Source organism: Rhinolophus sinicus, chromosome 1, assembly GCF_057876585.1.
Source record: "Rhinolophus sinicus isolate RSI-liver-muscle chromosome 1, RSI-T2T, whole genome shotgun sequence".
Classification (NCBI taxonomy): domain Eukaryota; kingdom Metazoa; phylum Chordata; class Mammalia; order Chiroptera; family Rhinolophidae; genus Rhinolophus; species Rhinolophus sinicus.
In genome coordinates this window covers 105,419,698-105,441,660 of record NC_142501.1, presented here as the reverse complement: position 1 = coordinate 105,441,660, position 21,963 = coordinate 105,419,698, and the positions used below count along the sequence as shown (strand labels likewise).

Here is a 21,963-nt window from a genome sequence, read left to right as displayed (position 1 = left end):
GTAATACAGAATTGTACACCTGAAATCTATGTAACTTTACTAACAATATCACCCCAATAAATTTAAAACAAAACAAACAAACAAAAAAAAACCACAAAAGGCCTAAGAGCGATCACTTGCCCCTCTGCCATGTGTCACAGCAAGAAGACCGGTGTCGATGGATCAGGAAGTGGGCCCTCACCAGACACTGAATCTGCGAATGCCTTGGTCTTGGACTTCCCAGCCTCCAGAACGGTGAGGAAGAAAGGTCTGTTGTTAATGAGTCCATGGTATTTTGTTATCGCAGCCCACCCTGACTCAGACACGCCTCTTAGAACTGTAGGCAACCCCTAGGACCTGAAGGCAGCCTCCCGCTGAGAGCCAGAGAATCGCTGGGAATATAAATATATGGTTGAACAGTCACAGGGAATTCTGCCAACAAAGTAAAGGAGCTTCGAAGCGGCTTCTTCCCAGTGGAACCTCCTAATGCTGACACCCTGACCGCAGCCTGTGAGATCCTGAGCAAGGACCAGCTGAGCCCAGACGCCGGGCACATCAGAATGTGAAATAATAATGTGGGTGTTTGTTAGGTGCTAAGTTGGTGGTGATCTGTTATTCAGCAATAGAACACTAATACACTAATAGACGGCATTTCCTTTTAAAAACCACCACTATTTACAGTATTAGAGAAAGATATTTTGATTCTGCTTTGGAATTTCAGAAATACATGGAATTTCAGAAATATTTCACCTTCTATTCAAGAATATTCCTGCAGTAAGAAGGAAAAAGAAATGAAAACTCTACGAATTGGAAAGGAAGAAACAAAATTGTCCCCATTTATAAAATATATTATCTGTACAAGTAGAAAATCCAAAAGAATCCACAGAAAGAACAATCGAGTAAGAAAAATATGAGAGTTCAGCATTATAGCTGATATCAAGCTCAAAGTGCAAAATATCAATTGTATGCCTGTAAGTGAGCAACAAAGAGGAAATGAAGTTGATTTTTAAAATAACATTTTTAATAGGATCAAAAGTATCAAATAATAGGGAATAAATAAAAAATATATATGCCAGACCGCTATGGGAAATATTTTAAACATTGAGACTTCATCAGACAATTAAAATATTAAGTTTGGAAAACTCAGTATTACAAATGTCTTTTCTCCACAGTTTGTTTATAGATTTAACGCAATTCCAATCAAAATCCTTGCTTGTATTTGTAGAGCTTGACAAGCGGATTATAAAAGGTACATAGAGCCCTTCCCCCCCTTTCTTCTTTCTCTTCCCAATCATTTCAGCTCAAAAGCATGGGGACAAAAACGGAGCTGTGACAGCTCAGAGTAAGCTGTCGGAGCCCGGATGGAAGAGGAAGGCGTAGGTGTGGGAGGGCACCACGACAGTGCTGGAGCGCAAGTCAGAGCATCCCTGAAAGACACGGACTGGGATGAAGGGTCAGAGACTGGGCAAGGTCAGGAGGCGTCAACACAGGAACACAGGGACAGCCAGCGCGGGTTTTCAGAGCCTGAAGGGGGAACATCACCTGCAGAGGAAGGGGCCTGGTACAGGGGATCTGAGAAAGCACGTGAGGGCAAGGGCACACACTGGGAGAGCACAGTGAGGTCAACAGTGGTCACCACTCAATGTGGGGCGTTGGAATCCAAGGCAGTGAGGAGGACATGTGCGTGGGCACAGCAAGGAGATGAAACAAATAAGATACAGATGATGGGAGCCACCTTACTGCCATAAAAGGGACTTAACAGAGAGTGAAGAAAAAACCCTGTGGAATGATCCCTGTGGAATTTGACTGGAATTAGAAGAATTGGTAGGAATTCATAGTTTTCATTATATTTGATATTGAACCCACGTGTGCGTGTGTGCGTGCATTTCTGTTGACACACATAATCCCTGTTGTTCACTGAGGGAGCCCGAGAGCAACGACAACCACTAGCAACATGCATACCCACCGCATCTGGTGTCCAGATCCAGGTCTCCCGATGTCACTCTCCCCTAAGAGGATTCAGGGCTTCTATAGAAAATGTCCGATGGCAGGGCTGGGGCGGACAACTGCAAGATGAGCTTGGAACAACTTGTCGAGAGAGGAAGGACGTGCTCAAAGAATAATGGGAACAGGTCAAAAAGATATGCTGTGAGCTTGAAATGGCTACCACTGGGCAAATCAGGAGCATTTAAGCACCAAAGTAATAAGCTTTCCTTCCTCCCTCATCTGTTTGCGTGTTTCGTTGGATGTATTGATCAATGCAGGAGGGATGACACAATCATACTATAATCATTTGGCAACCATCAAGGCATTGATTCAGCAAGAGTCATCAATGGGTGCTCCATCTAGTGGGTGAGATTTTGAGGATTGACGATATATTTACAGAGTCTCAGGGTATCTGCACACAAGAGATAAGGGAATAACCAAGGGGAAATAGTAATTTTATGGTGGACAAACTCGGCGACGCTTCTTAACCACACGATCAAAGTCAACATTGCCAGTAACGGAACCCAGCACCTGCCTCCAGATTTGCTGCACTGGGAAGAACTCAGCATCACTTGTGTGACATTTCTGCCAAGTCGGCGTAACCAGAAGCTTCTTAATTTTAAGACTGTTTCCAAAAAACAAATCGATAAATCAATGACTAGAAAAGGTGAAAAACCTTAGACAAATTTTATTTCTGTAAGAGGACAGCTTTATGAATCTGTGTTTAAAATTATATATTAATATAATCAGATTTATGGCACTATAACAATTGTAATACATCCAAACATTGATCGTAACCATAACAGCAGATATCAAAATGATGTCTGTGAAAATTTTTAGGTTCATACACAGTGATAAATATTGGAAAATTGAAAAATAGCTATCAGTTTACACCACTGCAGTATTAATGACAACTTGGTTGTTTGGGTGTTGGATAAACAGCTAGTATTTGGGCAGCATGAGTATGTAAAACTTAACACTGCTTGTTTTCATCCACAAAATCTGCTCCAAAGCTAGTTAGACGCCAAGAAACACAGTTTGAATACTATATAGATTTTCATATACACATATGAAACGAAAATATTTTCCTTCAATAAGGATTTTCACATGCCATATGTTTAATGGGAAAGAAGGAAAATGCTATGTAAACAGCCCAGTAAAGGTGAACTATTTATATTTCAGATCATATAGTTCTTACTCAAAAACGACATATATTCTTGTGATGCATTCAAAACTAGATCATCACTAGATATTAAAGCAAAGTAGACGGTGTTCAGATTGAAGTTCAGCATCAGCTAGAAAAAAAAAGAAAGAATCATACTCTTTATCTAAAATGTAAGTATACATGTTAAGAAGAGTGAAAAAAACCTATGAAGACTCCACTACCCAATAGGAGATTACTATTACATATCACTTGCCCATGGCTGCACACTGAATTAACTGCTCTTCCTGCTAAGTTTCAGAGCTTCTGATTGTCTCATTCTTCATTCATTTATTCAACAAGCATGTGCTAAGTTAGTACAACAAGCACTGAAGTTACAAGGTGAAGAGGACATGGTCCATCCCCGAACCATCACCTACTCTAAACTGGAAAAACAGGTGAACAGGCCATTTCCATTCAGAGTCACATATACCATACAAATATAAAGCAGGGCATTATCGGAACACATAGAAGGGACCTCCTGGCTTAGTGTCAATATTGTCTGCCTTTTGGTGGCGGTGATACGTATGTTCATATCTGAAGGACAAGGAAAAAGGATGCCACATAGAAGGAAGAAGCAGATGCAAAGACTAGAGTGGGGAAGAACAGCGTGGAATGAGAAGTAGTCTAGTTTAGCTATCAATAGATGCTAGAGCAAAGGGGCAGACTAGAGTTAGTAGCAAGAGAGAAGGCCGAATTATTTGGCAAGAAGTAAATTGATTTGGGTGGTTTTAACCATGCAAAAGTATGTGATGTTTCTCCTGAAGGTAAAAGGTAAACCAATGACAAAGTCAATGACTGGAGGTTTAAATGTCACCGATCAGGTGACAGCTATATGGACTGTAATTGCCTAAGTATTACTAGATGAGCCTGGTTACTGGGCCTTATATCACTAGCAAAAACAGGATAGGTTGATGAAGCCCAGTTTTCAATGTGCAAGTTAAAAGTTCCATATGGGTGGTAGAGGAAAGGAAGGGGACGGCCAGAAATAAAAAGAGATACATGGACTTTGAGGTTTTCGAAAAGCTACACGTGATGAATAAATGAGGAAGAAATGTATTCTTCATAATGCTTGTTTATGCTTTCAACTTTCCCACTTGCAATGCATGAGAAAATAGTTATTGTAGTATCTATTATCAAAACATGGAGAAGGATGCCATATTCTTTATTGTTTATTTCAGAAATTAATGGTATCTAACTGGAATCAATACATTTTGGCCACCTACCTTCTTCTACATCTCTAGTTATGCTTTCCACCAACTTCTGCTGCTCCTGAAATAAATCAAATCTTAGTTACAGTATTTAAGTTAAACAAGAGGCTTTAATGTAGGAATGTGGCCTTTACATAACACCTTTAAAGAGTAGACCTTGCTTGGGCATTGTGTAAATACACACAAAAGTAATCACATAAATAAAATAAATTTCTACTCATTTTAATTTAATAGAGAACATATATAGGTGATGCTGTTTAGACTAATCCGACCATAGTGCAGCTGAAATTCGTCTACTGAATACACACAATTTCAGAAGGATGAGGTGTGATCTGATTCCTACAAAGAATCAAACAAGTCATATTTTACAGTGAAAGCATTACTTTTCAATCCTTAGAAAAACAGCCCTTTATAAAATTTTAACCAGTTTTTTTGTAACTTTAATGGATTTTTTCCTTTATGGATTTTTTATCTTAATGGTTTCTTGCACTTTTAAAATTAATCTTACGGTGTGTTCTAGGCTATTTCTCAGCATAGAACCTTAAATACATAAAATGATGATTGTGGCCCTGTCACGTCACGTGAAAATTCTGCTGGCTGCAACAATCACAAAAACTGTTTTCTTGTCTGTATTATGACTGAAACATTTATATTTGTATGGACACAAAGATTACAGGAAATCTGACTTAGAAAGTATGGCCTAGACCCAGTTTTCAAATTTAGTTTCTGATTCATGACTAAAGAATTAGTAACAACGAAAAGAATACATAATTATTTAATTGTAACTTCGTATTCTTTCTACAAATGAGGGAGGCCCAATTTTTGAAGTATTTGAGTGGTTGTAGTTAGTCTACTTAATTACGAAATGTATGGGAATATTTCAAACTCTATACTGCAAGTGTCCCAGTCTAAAGTTTTCTTATTTAATCCTTCCTTCTGAAAGGTATCCTCTCACTACATGACCGAAACGGGGCTTACAATAATGTCCAGAACATAATAGACAGTGTGGTGACAACGATAATATGACATCCAATGCCTTTACAAATTCAGGGGTGAAGACAAATCTGTTGGCCATCATGGTTTCCAATATTTGCAGAGACTGTTTTCCATAACACCTTTTTGTCAATAGCTTCATAGAAGGGGCTTATAAAATGAATAATGTGACAACATTACTAGACGGTCTTGTAAAAACAACAACCCAATACCAGGTGAAGGGAGAGGCCTGTCATGAAACAGTTTTAATTCCAATTAATCAACAATATATAAAATGCAAATCACATTTTTCTGTGACTTGAATTAGGGAACTGCAAATGTAACGTTATTTTCTTTTCCCCAGAGCCCTTTTCCTAGATATTTACTTCGATTATCTTTATGTTTATTTGTAGGTGAGGATTGTGTTCAGAATGTAGAAGTAGCTTGTAGTCCAATATTCAGAAGGAGAATGCTTCTGCAAGTTTATTTATACCTTTCCATTACTCAAAAATATAGACAGGTGAGAAAATTATACACAGGAAAAGAATGTATCCACGAACTTTAATTCAAAGGAGTTTCACTAGAAGGGTTTTCTCATAACTGGTACTTCTCAGACTCTGTCCCATAGAAATCTAAGGTTCCACTGGGGACCCCGCAGGAACACAAAATCTCAGAGTCTCCATGTCTCCGTTAGCTAGGCAGCTCTACTTGTCTATATTTTATATCATATAGTTTCGTTCAAAATTTTTTTTAAAGACTCGTATTAGACTGAAAAATAAATATTTTTGAAGTCAGAAAGTCACTGATTTAGTCAAAGTCCGTAATTGTACATAACAGGCAATCAAGCTCAGAGAGATCAGAGGTCACCTAGGGCACAAAACCAATGAGCTGCGGGCCAGGAATGGGCTTTAGGACTTCTTACTGAGGCTAGAGTAACATGCCAGCTACTTCCTCATATTCAGGAAATTGCCATCAATTTCTGACTCAGACAAAATGAATACCTAAAACTTTGTCATGTAGTTCAACAATACTGAGGCATGAGAAACAAAATAGTAACTTTCTAAATAATTGGAAGCTTTAAAGTCATGAAAAAAAATAAGGAAACTGAGACTGATATCAAAACTCCGATTAATAGCAGTCAATACACTCAATATATAAAGCACAAACATTCCTCAACACAGGACCGAGAACTTGAAGGAGAAAATCTTTAATGATAGAAAGCAAACTCGAACTGAGGAAATTCTTCCTTAAAGGAACCTTTCTTTTCCTGAAAATAAAACTTGGTTGACCGATATCAACCAACAAATGCGTTAACCATGTTGTGGTAATCTGTAGCAAGCAAAACTTATACCACAAAAGAGATTTCTCTTTATCTCCTAGCACACTTCTGTCCAACCTCACATCATCACAGCTGGACCATAAGTCTTTCCAGCATTCTGTCGTGATTGGGAGACGTATCTCTGTATCTTGACGGAGTAGCGCTTTTTCATCTCTCTTAATCAGGCTTGCACGATTGGGCAAAACAACGCCCCACAGGGGGATAGTGGCTAACTTGGAAAAACGGTATTGAGTTTAAAATAAACCATTTCTCGTTTATCTAGAAATACTGAAAAACTAAACACATCTTTCCTACCAAAAATTAATTAAAGAAAAAATGTCCACAAGCATATTCTCTTGCATAGCTTCTGCATTTACACTCTTTCATCTTCTGATTTTTCTGGAGACGACTAAAGAGACCATTTGAAGTACGTATCATGCTGAACAACTTACAAAACATTAGACATACACTTTCCTTTTGTACCCAGTATTCCAATGTCAGCACTTCGAAGCACTGAGATCCTATACGACCAAAAGGCTGTCTCAAAATACTTGGCTCTGCTATGCTATGTTATGATGAAATTAAATGAAAAAACAAGGTTGAAACCTCATTTAGCACAGGCCTACGCTATTTTGCTTGTCATTAAGCGGGCCATAAAAATACCATCAAATTACAAACCAATCTGCATTGACAGAAATGGCTATCTTAGAAGGTGATGTCAACATTATGGCAAATGACACAACAACGTTGCATCTCCTCTAACATCTATAACTAGTTGGACATCTCTAGCCCAAAAGAGGTTCCTCTGTCCCACACACTAGGACGCCTAAAAGATCCCACAGCCGTAAAGGGAAGGAGGGTGTATGGGAAGTGAAAGGGAGGCAGGATGGGGGGAAGGACAGGAACAGGCCCACACCTGGTTCCAGGTGGACAGGCCGAGCCTGAAGCCCCAGCAAAGGCAGTAGCAGTGGAGGGGTTGGGGCGCAACCCCCACATCACAGCCCAATGGAGGGTAAGAGGGGCAGCAGCAGCATCCCCCCACCTCCACAAGAATCCCAACCCTCCCCAGTTGCAGCAGTGCTGGCACCACCAGAGACCAGTAGCAGCAGCAGAAATACTTCTCCAGCCTCCAACCACAGCACAGTCCTACCAGGGCCACAGGGAACCAGGTGAGCTCAGTGGGCTCAAGACAGGCTCTCCTCAACCAGCGCTTTCCCCTGTTCCCTCCCAAGGTGCTGGTGCCCAGCGAACGTCGTGATCTGGATACAGCGGCAACACCCATCATGCTGGTCACCCAGGCCAGCACTCCCACACTCACAGCTAAGCCCCCACACTTGGACCCCCTAGGCACAAGTAGCACCAGTGAAAGAAAACAGAAACTGTGCTATTGCATCAGCTACTGAAAAACAAAACAGAGACGTCTAATTATCTACCTGCTGAATTGCTCACATCAAAATGTACATCAATAAGAAAGTGTTCACTACTTCAAATGAGCCTGCAGAGGAACAAGCCATCCAGCAGCATGAACAACCAGGGTAACAGGGTAACACTGAGACAACGACACTTCTCCAGAAACCGAGTCAAAGTCACGAAAGATTGTGATCTACGTGATAGAGATTTCAAGATAGCAGCCAGGAAGAATCTCAATGAGATACAAGAAAACTCACGAGGCAGTTCAATGAGTTCAGGAGCAAAATTAATGCACAGAAGGACTACTTTACCAAAGGTATGAAAACTATAAAAAAGGTCCAAACAGAAATCCTGGCTCGGTGAAGAACTAAAGAAATGAGATCAAAATGGACATTTTAATAACAGTATTGCACAAAGAAAACAAGTTGCTAGTAACGACCCCATTTCATTGCCATCTCAGTCATCAATTATTCAAGTGATGCCGAGATATACAGATATAAGTGAACTTCATTTTAAAAATTCAAATATTTGCTCAATTTACCTCTTTCGAAAATGTACTGTGGCTTAGCAAGACATTTTATTTTATTATTACTTTTTAAGCAAGACATTTTAAATCATCGAAATAAAAATGCTATAAGTAAAACAGAAATTAAGGATGTACTATCATGTAAAAAGATGACAACTTTTAACTTGGAAAGAGAAGTTAATCTTTCCAGGGTTACAAGTTTGCCGAATTCATAAAAAGGATTTACCTCGGTTTCATTGAAATAAGAAACATCCACATTTAGTTAGTAAATGTCAATCAGTCACTTACGCTTAGGGATGGCGAAACTGGGCTGTAGGAAAACTAAAATTGTTATAAACCATCGCCAAATTAAAAACAATGCAGAAGTAAGCCAAAGCATCTCAAAGCATACCGTTCGTTGTTAGGTAGTAATATTTCATTTGTAAAATCTAATTGAAAAGCAGCTTTTCCAGAAATTTAAAATGTGTCAGTTAATTACATTTATTGAATACAGTTAATGACAGGTAGCTCTTAAAACATGGGAGATGCAGGGACTTACAAAAGATGGTCAAATTTCTGTCTCCATTCTACATTAGCACACACAATTATGCCCTTTACGTTGTGTGCATTAGTCAATGAAACAACTCAGAATCTCACCAAGTTAAGAACAAGAATTACATCGCAAATCTGAAACCCAAAGGAAAGAAGGTAATATAACTAACCTTCATCAAGTTGGTGCACGTGCCATTATTAGAAGTCTGTGGGGCTGACGTAGCAATCACCAACTGCTCTCTTGGAGCGAGATTTCCTTGAGGTCGGAACCAATCATTTAGCCTTCCAACACAAGGGAGGTGCAGGTCTGGCCTCCTGGGAGCCGTGCTGAGTAAAGAGTTCTGTGGTGCATTCATGAGAAGCTGGGTTCTCATCTCTGCCAGCGTGTCCTTAATCCTGTGAAGATTGTAAGAGCAAAGACTTAGTATTTTATTTTTTCCTTAATGATTTGCAGTTCTTAATGTTTCCATAATAGTAAGTGGAATTGCCCATGAAACGAACACTGAAAATATGTCAGGGCAGACCTACCAAGTACAAGGATATGTTTCAAATTGTTTTAAACCGGTACATATGTTTCTGTGGGGAAGCCAGGCTAAGAAGTAATTCAAAGTAGGGAGGGGAGGAAAAGGCCTATCAGTGATGTTGACGGCTTAACAGATAATACTTTCTGCCTTCTGGAATGGCTGAACCCATAAGATTCTTGAGGATTGCTAAGAGACATACATAGTAAACAAGTTTAGAAATTTGTTGAAATCCCACAAAGCTATTTTCAAGCATTTGCTTTCACTGCCCTTGGGTAATCCCCTCATTACCCTGAAGAAATTAACCATTTGGCACTGAGGCGTCATTTAGAACAACAGCCTCTGGGGGAGAACAAGAGAGCCTGGTTGGTGACCATATTGAACTGAAACAGCTCCAGGGCCATGTAGCTTATGACACTGTTACCAAGGCACTGGAGGTGGGATCTGCCCTTTCTGTCTTCCACACACCCCCTCAGGCTGACCGCCTTATTTTTATAGCCACTTAGTCAGTTACACTACCCTTCACCCCTATGTTAACCTTCTCCTATATTTCACATGTATGCCTCTGTGTACATCCAAAAGACTAGAAAAAACAGCTTGTCCGAAAGCGACCTCTAGAGACAAAAACACAGAGCACAATCGAGAAAGTACATTTACCAAGTGCCAGAATATGCAGAGTACTTAACCCTTTGGGTTTAAGTTGTTATAGTAAATAGTTACCTCATATTTAGGGAAATTTTGACAAGAAATTTTATAATAAATAGCGCTGTCTAAATCACAAAGCTTCAAAAACACTTTGCTTAGAGACTGGTAGATCAGATTAAGGCTATGAAAAGCGTGAGAAGGAAAAATACAGTCATGTAAAACCAAAAATGGGAGAGATGCATCCTGAACTAACATTTTAAAAGTAATTTATTCACTAACATCATTTTCCAAAATTATACTATTTAGTAAGCTTTCACTTCCTATTAATCTCGGGAATCTGCCTGGATAAAAATTAGACTTTAGAGGCAAATTAATGAGCTCGAGTGATTTTTCTCTTTGTTTGGACTTACTTGTTTAGTTTCTTTTCCAAAGATGCTGTAACTTTTAATTCCTCTAGGTAGAGGCGCTTACATTCTTCCAATTCTATTTTAAAATGTTTCGCTTTGGAGAGTTCAGATTCCAGACGTTGAATTCTGACCTGCAGACGTTGAATTCTGTCACCACGGTCATTTAACGGATCTACGTTTTCTTGACATGCTGCTTGTTCCTAAAGCCAACGGAAAGGATACATTTTAAAAATAATTATAACCTGAATAATTATAGTCTATTTGTATTCTTTAGTTTTAAGTCAATGATTTAGAGGGCAATTTAAATGTGAAAAAAGCTGAAGTTTAAAATACTTATCATCAATATGGAATGAAATACATCTGAATTATGAAAATATTTCGAATCATCTCATCTGACTGTTCCAATAAGAGAATCAATTTGAAATTTTAAGAATTGAACAATATGACTTAATAATCTAAGAGTATGGTGCAGTTTTTAAATCACCCTTTTTCTTTATTTCCTAATAGTCTCGTTTTATATCAACTGGCCTTCAAAATAAAATCATTTTCCACAAAGAATGATTCTCAAAGATCAACTGAGTGATAATAGTGATGGGAACTGAAATATCAAGAAGGAGAGGCAAATCCCACCTTAGTTCCAGAAATCTGAAAATAAAAAAGTACCCGCTGTGAACGGAATAGGGGAATGACGTACAATACGTATATCCAAACGTCATCTGCAGTGAAATGAATTAAGGCATGGTAATCAGTGAATTAACCTGTAAAAACAGATTTAAAAAATGTTTTCTACTACATCCTGTCTTGCTCAGTCTTCAATATCCCAGAATTTTTAGTGTTCTGCTTCACGCTTTTCTACCTCATTCGTGACTATATGAATTTTGAGGCTCAATAATTTTTATCTCCTCTTCTTTTTATTCTCTAGTTTTTCACATGACTTTTGTACTCCTTTATAGATAATAACTCCTGTTAAGATTGATTTTCTTCAACAAGATGTAGACATCCTTTTTAAAAAACTGTTTAAAACAAATTGTGTTTGTTTCCAATCTAGTTGTGGGATGCACAGCTCAGCTCCAAGTCAAATCGTTCTCTTCAATCTACTAGTTATGGCGGGTCCAGCTCACTGACCCATGCGGGAAACGAACCGGCAACCTTGGTGTTATGAGCACTGCATTCTAACCACTGAGCCAACCGGCCACCCACCCACCGGGGGCTCAGCTCCAAGCTCCAGCCATTGTTTTCAATCTAGCTGTGGAGGGTGTACCTAACTGGTGCATGTGGCAATCGAACCAGCGACCTTGGTGTTATGAGCACGATGCTCTAACCATTGACCCAACTGGCCACCCCACAGATGGAGACATTCGGAAGATGCAGTTTCCAGTTTTGCTGTGAGATCGTCATTCTGAATGAGTAAGATAGTATAATTTGGTTACGAAGGAAGTTGACTGAGAATAGTCTAACCCCAAACCAGTATCAACTTTTGAAATCAATTCAGTTGCAATAAAATGTCATCGATACTGTAGCAGAGTCTTAGAATGTGGAACCTTGAATTACTCAGAATGAAGAACGAACATAAAAGCACCAGGAGTCTCAAAAATGCATCCTTTACTGTCATCGACTTTGCCACACGACATCTGCACTTGATTTTCTACTATTTCTTGAATGCTTGTTTCATGTCTTTCTTCTATAAAATGACTATAAGTCACCTCCCAGTTGATAGTCTCTCACCTGTTCCCCATTTTAACTCTCCATAATTTCTTAAGAAGTTGTAGGGAGTTACAAGTAACTCATCCGAGTTACTTCGGCCTCTGTCAGCTACAAATGTTTCATGGCAATTTGAATTGCTTTCCAAGAAGAAATGATTCCCAAGGTTAAGGAGAAATCACATCTCACACTGTGAATGTTTAGTGAGATGAGCGCTACATTTTTTTCACCCACAACAAAAGTCTTAATTCGATAACGCTGTCTCGTAATCCTCTCTTACTTTCCAAGATATACGAGAACATCCTAAACAGCAATAGTAACAACAACAAATCTCCTGGAATTTCAGTGGAACCGAGCAGGGTAGAACTACTTTCCTGTAGATACAATGCTTATTTGGTAAGACGAGGTGAGTGGATATAGTGTTTTTAAAACATGCCTACAAATTCTTGACATTTCTCCATGAAATTCCCTCTCTTTTAATATGTGCTGGCCTTAGTGAGTCACTGGATTCTAGTGCATGGAATAGGGCAGAACTGCTGTGAGAATGCTATGTATGTCTGAGGCAGGAAATGTGATACAGCTTCCATGTGACTTTGTCTCTCGAGAAGCTCGGCCTGAGAACCCAGCCACCAGCTGTGCAGAATGAAGAAGCCCAGGCCACACAGTCAGGCCTCCTATAGATGTTTGCGCTGAGACGGGCCCAGCGGATGTCCCGGGCAAAAGGCCGCTTCAACTGCTACATGTGTGTGTTACAGCCTTTAGATGATTCTCATTCGCAGCTTCATGGCCACCCAGCTGATGCCAAGTGGAAAAGAAATGAGCTGGTCTCACAGACCTTCATCCAACTGCATTCCTTTGGAACAAAACAGATGCTGTTTTGAGCCACTAGCTTTTGAGTTGGTTTCTTGAGCAGCAATAAATAACTGGCATTGTTACTGATATTCAAAATGGTGTGAGGCCACAAGGAATGCCATCTAAAGCCTGTAGGAGTGCCTTTGCACCAGGAGGGACGTGGAACCCGAAAGGATGTGGAGAAGAGTGAGAATGACAACCACAGGGCCTCCAAGAGACGCTTCTTGGGGGCTTGCTGGCCCCTGAAGAGGCTGACAGCAAGAACTTCTCAGCCAGTGAAGAAAATGAGTCTGAAATCTGGATGAAAGGGGACTCTTGCTATGAAGTAACAAAGTAAAATCCATGAGATACATGAGCTAACGAAAGACTATGAACTGTAAAGGAACCAGGACATATTGTGTTCAAATATCTGTTTCCCATTTACAGCCTCTCCCACAGGTCCGTTTCTGTTTCCCATTTACAGCCTCTCCTAAGGTCCCCACAGGGCAAATCATGCTAAAAGAAAGAAATGGCTTCTGGGTGAAGATCAAATTCCCTGTGCTCCCAGGAAGACATGATATAAGGATGAAGAGAAGACTGTAAAACTCTTCCTCGAGACCTCAAAAGGGTTAAGGTGGGGCCTTAAATTCCTGGAAGGATCTACAGAGTATAAGAATTTTAAAGGCATGGTCCTGCAACAGCTACAGGAAGCCCAAGAGCTTCTCTCAAAACGATTTATGACGGTGGCTTTTCTAATGGCACGAACCCCAATAACTCACACGCAACGCCAAGCTTTTAGGATGATCAAGTAGCAAACAACCAGCTTGTTACCTTGGACTAATAAAAACCAAGAGAGTGAAAACTAAGAGGAGGCCTGTGGGGCTTAGGCATTCGCGTGGAGGAATGATGCTGAGGAAAGGGCTGCAAGCACAGGTCATTTCTTATGAAAAGCACAGAACAAAGAGCTCACAGGCCACAGCAAAGGGCCATGGAGAAGCACTGGCAAGGTTACCACTGAGTCCTAATCCAAGAACGGACAGCACACATCAGGCTGTATTTCAGAATTGCTATGGACTAAGGTGCCTTCCACTTTCCATTTCTGCAGGGGAAACTTCAGCAGTCGAGCAGAATGTTGGGTGTGTGGGTGGTAGGTAACTTGTCCCTTCCATTCTCATGTTTTCATATTGAAAGGAATTGTCCTCAAGGGGCTTTATCCTAGAAACCAAAAGCCAGGCCCTTCATCCCCATTTGCACCAGACTCACATGGTAAAATCTTAGACTCGAACCTGAGCCTGATGCCATAAACTTGAGACTTGTGGGGAGTATTGTGTAGGGATGAGTGTATTTTCCATGTGGGAGGAATATAAAGAATTGTGGACAGTGGATAGATCAAGCTGGTTTTTAAATGTGTCCGTAAATTTTGAAATATTCATTGCATAAAAACAGTCTAATATGGGTCAACATTAGTGACTCGCTCCTAATGAACAGAATATGTTGAAAGAGATTCCGTGTGAATGCCAAGACTCCTTCACAAAGGGCAACACTGCTCCTGTTGGTTATGTCTCTGAGGATCTGAACCTTGGAACCCAGCCCCGTGTTGTGGGGAGGCTCGGGCCACAATGCAAGCCGGCTGTTCAGGTGTGGGTGTCCCTGCTGTCTGCCCCAGCTAGAGTGCTGACCAACAGTAGGCACCAACAACCGGACACATTGCTGAACAGACTTTCAAATGATTCCAGCCACCAGCCATGGAGCTGTCCCAGTTGAAGCTGAGGGGAACAGAGACAGACGGCCCTGGCCACACTCTTCTTAAGTATGGATTTGTGAACCAAATAACTGTGGTTTATTTCAGCCACTTCATTGGGGAGTTAAGGAAAAAATAGACACAACTTCTGGATTATAAAAAGATATAATAAGCAACATAACTTATGCAGTATAAATTACAGACATATCTTCTTTTATTGCACTTTGCTGTAATGCGTTTTGCAACTATTATTATTATTATTATTATTATGTTTTACAAATTGAAAGCTTGTAATAATCATGCATAAAAAAATGCTATGCTTTAAAGGACACATTGAAAAACTAAAAAGCAAGCTAATGAAAGGGAGAAATATTTGAAAATCCTGTATGTGATAACTAATTTGTATCTAGGTTATACAAAGATTCTTACAATTCAGCAAGAAAAAGACTATCCAATTTTAATGGGCAATGGAATTGAATAATCAATTCTTCAAGGAAGATATATGAATGGATAATACGCCTGTGAGAAGATTGCTCAGGATCGTTAGTCATCAGAAAAAAATAAATCAAAACCACAATATGGAGCAGAGAGTACACTAGTGGTTCCCTAGGGCTAGGAAGAGTGGGAAGGGCAGACTGGCACACAGTGAAAGCTAACAGGTACAAGGATACTTTCCAGGGTCATGAAAATGTTCTAAAACTGATTGTGATGATGACTGCATAAAGCTTTGAACACACTAAAAGCACTGCACTGGACAGGTTAAATGAGTGAACTGCATGCTATGTTCATTATATCTCAATCAAGCTGTTACGAATGAACGGAAGGAAGGAAGGGAGGAAGGAAGGGAGGAAGGGGAAGGAAGGAAGGAAGGAAGGAAGGAAGGAAGGAAGGAAGGAAGGAAGGAAGGAAAAAAGAAAGAAAGAAAGAGAGAGAGAGAGAGAGAGAGAGAGAGAGAGAGAGAGAGAGAGAGAAAGAAAGAAGAAAGAAGCTGATTTGGAGCCAGTGCTTTGGGGGTCATGCAACAGAATCCTTCTTGGCTTTAGATAACTAGCCAGGGTTGAGACATAGGAGAGGTAACAGAATGCCCTTTTAAAGAAAAATTATATAGAAAAATAGCGGTCTTTTTCACTGCTTCTGTCTATGAAATTAAGGAAAAATCTATATCATACTGCTAAAAGCATTGAGTGGTTTATATTTCCCCAAATTAAGTGATTTCTGGGTTCCAAACGGATTATAAATTACCTTCTGTTTTAACCTATTTTTCTGAATATCCATTTCTGATTGATTGGGTTCTAAATCTCCAAGGACACTAACCTCTCCATTTTGATTGTCATGTAGCATCCTTGTATTCTGAAAGAGTGTCTTCAGTCTGCAGAATTGTAGAAAATGAGTAAGTCAAATTCTTTAAGACAAATATTTAATAATTATTTAAAGAGAGATTATGTCTATCATACAAAATAAACAAACCTATAAATTATGAACCTCTCCTATTTATTCCAGTATAATAGTTTGAGAGCATACTAATTAAATTGTATCTTAGGTAAGTAACATAAAACAATTGTGATACATATGACACAGACATCATATTGTAACGATGAAAGGTTCTTATAATTAAAGTATTATTAACATCCGCTTAAGATTGTTAGTATCAAACGTTACCCTATTATTAAATATCAGCTAAAGCAGAGATCAGTGTCAAAGGTGAAGAAGGAAAGTATAATATATGTGGGTGTTTCGAAAAGACAGAAAAATACCATTCGGAGCCTACTGACCACAGTCTACAGGAAGAAAAGAAATCATTCAAAATAGAAAGAGAAACCGGAAGGAAAAATCTGGTCAGAGGGGAAAGGAAAGGGCAGGGCTTTAGAAGAAAGGACACTGGAGAGATAAGGTGTAACAGTCTCTTCAAGTCTGTTTTAAGAAGAGATCTTTGCCAGCACAATTTAATAAAATGAGAAGAATCCAAAACAATGCAGAGAAAGACAGTGACAGGAGGGAAAATAAACACTGAGGAGAATCAGAGAAAAACTTCATTCAGTTTGCAGCAAGGGCACGCCACGTGCGGGCTTCCCAGATGTTGGGAAACTTCCATTATTATCTGAGTGAGACGATTACTCATCTCATTCTTCTTTAGGTTATACATCTGGTTTGGTATGTATGACATGTTTTATAACTGAAAAAAGTAGAAAGAACACAGAAGCCAAATCAATAACACTTCTGATGATGTTAAACAAAACCACAGATAGGTTTTTAGACATTAAACTGTGAGAATGCCGAAGGGAAGAACACTATTAAAGAAGGAAAGATTACCAAAGAGAGCAAAGACATCTTGCAGAAATAAAGATTCAAGGGAGACCAGGAAGAGCGCAGTTGACAGTATATGCAAAAGACACTGTCATTACAGTTATAGGAATCATTAAAGAGCAGGTATAACATTTTGGCATTCACACAAGTTTGATTGTGCTGTGAGTTTCTGAAGTAAATTTTTAAGTAGGACAATGTGTTTAACTATGAAAATTACAGATATGAAATACATTTGTACTTAGGTTTTCATCAAGGAAGAGTTACAGTTAAATAGTAATTAATGGTTGACATGATCTGAAATATCAAAACCTTACCTGGTAACCTCTTTCTCTAATCCATCATTTGTCTTCTTTTGTTGATTCAAATCATATTGCAGAGATTCTGTTAACTTCTTATAGTACTCTAATTGTTTCTTTCCATCCTGAGACTTTGAAAAACATTTTTAAAGAAAGTTAGTTTTGAAAATCTAGAGACTCACTTCTTTCTTTAAAATATTATTCCTCATGAGTTCATTAGTAATATGTGTAGACAGGTGTATAAAATGTAGTTTATAAACCTGATGCCAGTAAGCACAGATTTCAAAAACAATGACTTTTCTTAAAACAGCTCAAATTGATTTTACAGTGTCATCATTGGTTTCCTGGAATTTAAATTGACAAACTTTCTTAAAAACAGAGGTTTTCACATGTAAAAATACTAAGTGTTAAACCTGATTTAAATAGTGGCTTATTTACATTTCGGTTTGTAGAAATACCCCCAGAGACATTTTCATCTACAGCTCAAGATTTTCCAGGGTTTATGGAATCACATTTTTCTACGATAATCACTGAAACTTCCCTGCAGTCCACCTTACATTATTGTGATCATCTGACATGAGCATCAGATGAAGACTCTCATTCTCTGTAAGCGTTCTTCCATAGGTTTCAATTTCTCCGTTTCTAGTAAATATTTTTCTCTTTAACTAAAGTTCATCTCCTCTATGTTATATGAAAACAAAACTGTTTCTTGATTCCTGTGACTTTTTCTGTCATCCTGTTTTTCTCCTTGGACTCTAACCCTCTTTAATGTGTGGCCTCATCCCCAGGTCCATATTTTCGCCACTTATTCTCTTCTTTTACAGAAGAAGCTGACTTCCTGCCCTTATGACTGAGCTAAAACAGTTTTCAGGGTCATCTCTTTCTTTAGTCCTTATCCTGCTTTACTTCTTCGCAGCAACTGATGAGGATGCCCACACCCTTTCTGTGGTCTTCTCAGCCCAACTCTTTTCTAAACAGCAGCCCTGATAGTCAGTCCTTGACCCTTTTCTATTCCTCTTTTTAAATGCTCTCAGCTCCCTACATCCCAGTGCTTCAAACCACATTCCCTCATCTACAGTGGCAGCCCTCACCCCCTTACTGAGGTCTTCTGTACGTTCCTTTTTCCCCTCGAGTCCCTCATAGACAGCGCCCTCAACCACACACTCATAAACCATGACTTGCTATGGATCTGCTCATCTTGTACATTTTACGGGGATTCTTACCACTGTTACTGTGAGCGTAGCGTTATTTTCAGATCTTGGCAGCTCCTCACCCTTAGGATGCTGACCAGCATACTTTGTCCTGCTTTTCTCTCAGAATGCATAAGTTTTTCATAAGCTTCACATTGTTCGCTATTCGCCTTTCCATGTTTGTTTGCTCTTTTGAATAACTTCCTATTGCTTCGGACCTGACCTGACCTGACCTATGGAAGTGTTCTGAAATTCCTTTCACAAGTACACCCCTTATCTTGTTGGAAGGCTTGTCAGCTGGAACTACCCTTTCTTCCCAGTCCAGATGCTTCCTCTCAACATTGTGTGAATCAAATATCTTAACCCCGGTAATATCTCACCTGGGGGGAATCCTGAGATGAGAGTCTTCTAGAGAAAGAGGGCTATTGATCGAATTCGTTGAAACCTGTCGTAATTAAACTTTCGATTTACACGGTAGAGCTTATTATGGTGGCTGATAATTCTGTGGCGATGCTAATTACTTCCCCTAGGAATCTATAGTCGCTCATTATTTTGGTATTGTAAGGGACTGTTAGCATGAGAACTGCTACTTTAGCATAAGAACTGCTACCTTAAAGTTAAGATAGGGTTAACAGCCCTGAGCTTAAAATAACCTAATGGCCTAATTGTTATGTGAGACCAGATGCCTAACAGCTTATCTCCTGTTCTCTGAAGAAGCAATGGAGGCTTTTGTAGTTTATCTATAAACTAACTCTTTGAAGCACAGCTCAACGTGCACTCTCTAAGCATAGCTCAACCTGCACTCCCTAACACTGAAAAAAATTACTTAATGCCTTAGCTATGTGAGAATTGTAGGTTAACCTGTACTCCCTAAAACTACGGAAAAGTACTGAGTGCCTTAGAAACGATATAAAAACCCTTAGCTTTAAGGGCTGGGGGTCCTTGTTAAAACCCGCTGCGTCGGGCAGAGACGGGGACCCCAGCTAGCTGGAAATAAACCTCGCTGTGTAACTTGCATTATCGTGTCCTCTGTCTGTCTGAGGGGGGGCGATTCCAGGACTTAACAGTATAAGCTTAATCAGTTTTAGGTATGCTTACAACAAATTTTTCGATTTTTTGACATTCAGTGTTATTTTACATTAATTTCATGTGTACAGCACAGTGGATAGAATTTACGTAATTTAAGAAAGTGATCCCCCTGACTCGTGCAGCACCCACCTGGCACTGTACGGAGTTATTGTGACAGTATTAACTATATTCCCTATGCTTTACATTACATCCCCATGACTATTTAGGAACTACCAATTTGTACTTCTTACTACCTTCACCTTTAGCACCCTGCTCCTAACTCCTCTCCCATCTATCACCCTAAATTATCGAGTACTCATCTGATGCCATGCGTTGCTATTACAATATTATTAATATATTCCTTATACTATACCCTGGATCTCCATGACTAGTTTGTAACAACCAATTTGTACTTTTTAATCTCTCCCCTTTTAATCCACTTCACGAACCCCCTTCCAGCTGGCAACCAACAAACTATTCTTTGTATGTATGAGTTTTTTTTCTGTTTGTTCTGTTCTTAAATTCCACTGATAAGCAAAATCACATTGCATCTGTCTTTCTCAATTTGACACACTCCACTCAGCACAACACCCTCCAGGTCCATCCATACCGCCACAGATGACCAGAACCCATTTCCTTCCATGGCCAAGCAATATTCCATTGCATGTATGTATCATCTCTTCTTCATCCATTCATCCATTGATAGGCCGCATGCACATCTTGGCCATTGTAAGGAATCCTGCAGTGAACATACTGATGTACACATCGCCTCAAATTAGCATTTTTCGGTTTCTTTGGATAAATACTCTGAAGTGGGATATCTGGGTCATTCTTTGACTCTTGTGATAGCCTTTGTTTAAAAGTCTATATTGTGTGATATAAGCATTAGTCCCACAGCTTTTTAAATTTCATGTTGTTTTCGTGAAATATCTTTTTCCATCCCTTTATTTTCAGTCTCTGTGTCTTTTGATCTGAAGCCAGTCTATTGAAGGGAACATATGTAAGGATCTTATTTTCTTATCTTTCAGCCACCTTGCATTTTAACTGGAGCATTTAATCCATTTACACGTAAAATAATTGTGCGTAGATACATAGTTACTGCTATTTTATGATTGATATTTTTGTTTTTCCTTTTTTGTTCCTTTTAAAGAAGTCTCTCTAATGTTCCTTGTAATACTGGTTTGGTACTGATGAACTCCTTTAGTTTTTGTTTTGTTTTGTTTTTTCCTCCAGAAAGCTCTTTATCTGTCCTATGACACTTAATTATAGCTTTGCTGGGTAGAGAAATCTTAGTTGTAGGCATGTCTTCATCACTTTGAATATTTCTGCCAATCCCTTCAGGCCCACGAAGTTGCTCTTGAGAAATCAGCTGCTACTCTTATGGGTGCTCCTTTATAGATTACTAAGAGCCTTTTTCTTGCTGTTTTCAAAAGTCTTTATTTGCATCTAAACTTTGGCATTTTAATTTTGACGTATCTTGGTATGGGCCTGTTGGGGCTCATCTTCTTTGAAACTCTGTGATTTCTGGGCTTATATGTCCATTTCCTTCACCAAGTTAGGGAAGTTTTCAGACATTATTTCTTCAAGTACATTTTGAACCCCTTCATTTCTTTCTTCTTCTCGTACTACCCGTATGATGAGACTGTTGTTATGCTTGACATTCTCAGAGTTCCCTTAAGCTATCCTCATAGTTTGGATTCTTTTTGCTGGTCTCATTGGGTAGTCTCTGCTACCATAGCTTCTAAATCGCTCATGCGATTCTCTGCTTCATCTAATCAGTTTTCATTCCCTTGAAGACATTCGCTTTTTCAGTTATTTTATTCTTCACTTATGACTGGTTCAATTTTTTTGTTTTCTATCTTCATTTTTGTGTTTCCTATCTGTTAGTTGAAGTTCTCCTTGAGGTCACTGAGCATCCTAACAACCAGTGTTTGGAACTCTGCATCTGCTAGATTGCTCTTCTCTATCTTGCTCAGTATTTTTCTGGAGGTTTGCTCTGTTCTTTTATTTGGCATACGTTTCTTTGACTCCCCATTTTGGCTTCCTCCCAGTGTTTGTTTCTATGTATTTGGTAGGGCTGCTGTGTCTCCCAGACCTATTGGAGTGTCCTCATGTAGTAGGTGTC

The 21,963-nt window shown here is 39.3% G+C and overlaps 1 protein-coding gene across 1 annotated transcript in view; it reads right to left on the bottom strand.

The window, feature by feature from the left end:
- Positions 1 to 2,633: 2,633 nt before the first annotated feature.
- Positions 2,634 to 21,963, bottom strand: part of LOC148759160 (ankyrin repeat domain-containing protein 26-like) — a 116,566-nt gene continuing 97,236 nt past the window's right edge. The window contains exons 16-21 of the mRNA XM_088793134.1: positions 17,599 to 17,711; positions 16,295 to 16,349; positions 10,711 to 10,907; positions 9,305 to 9,530; positions 4,393 to 4,438; positions 2,634 to 3,260 (exon numbers count right to left, since the gene is read on the bottom strand). Coding sequence (XP_088649260.1) covers positions 3,211 to 3,260; positions 4,393 to 4,438; positions 9,305 to 9,530; positions 10,711 to 10,907; positions 16,295 to 16,349; positions 17,599 to 17,711 — 687 coding nt within the window. The 3' untranslated portion in view covers positions 2,634 to 3,210. The remainder of the gene's footprint in view (positions 3,261 to 4,392; positions 4,439 to 9,304; positions 9,531 to 10,710; positions 10,908 to 16,294; positions 16,350 to 17,598; positions 17,712 to 21,963) is intronic.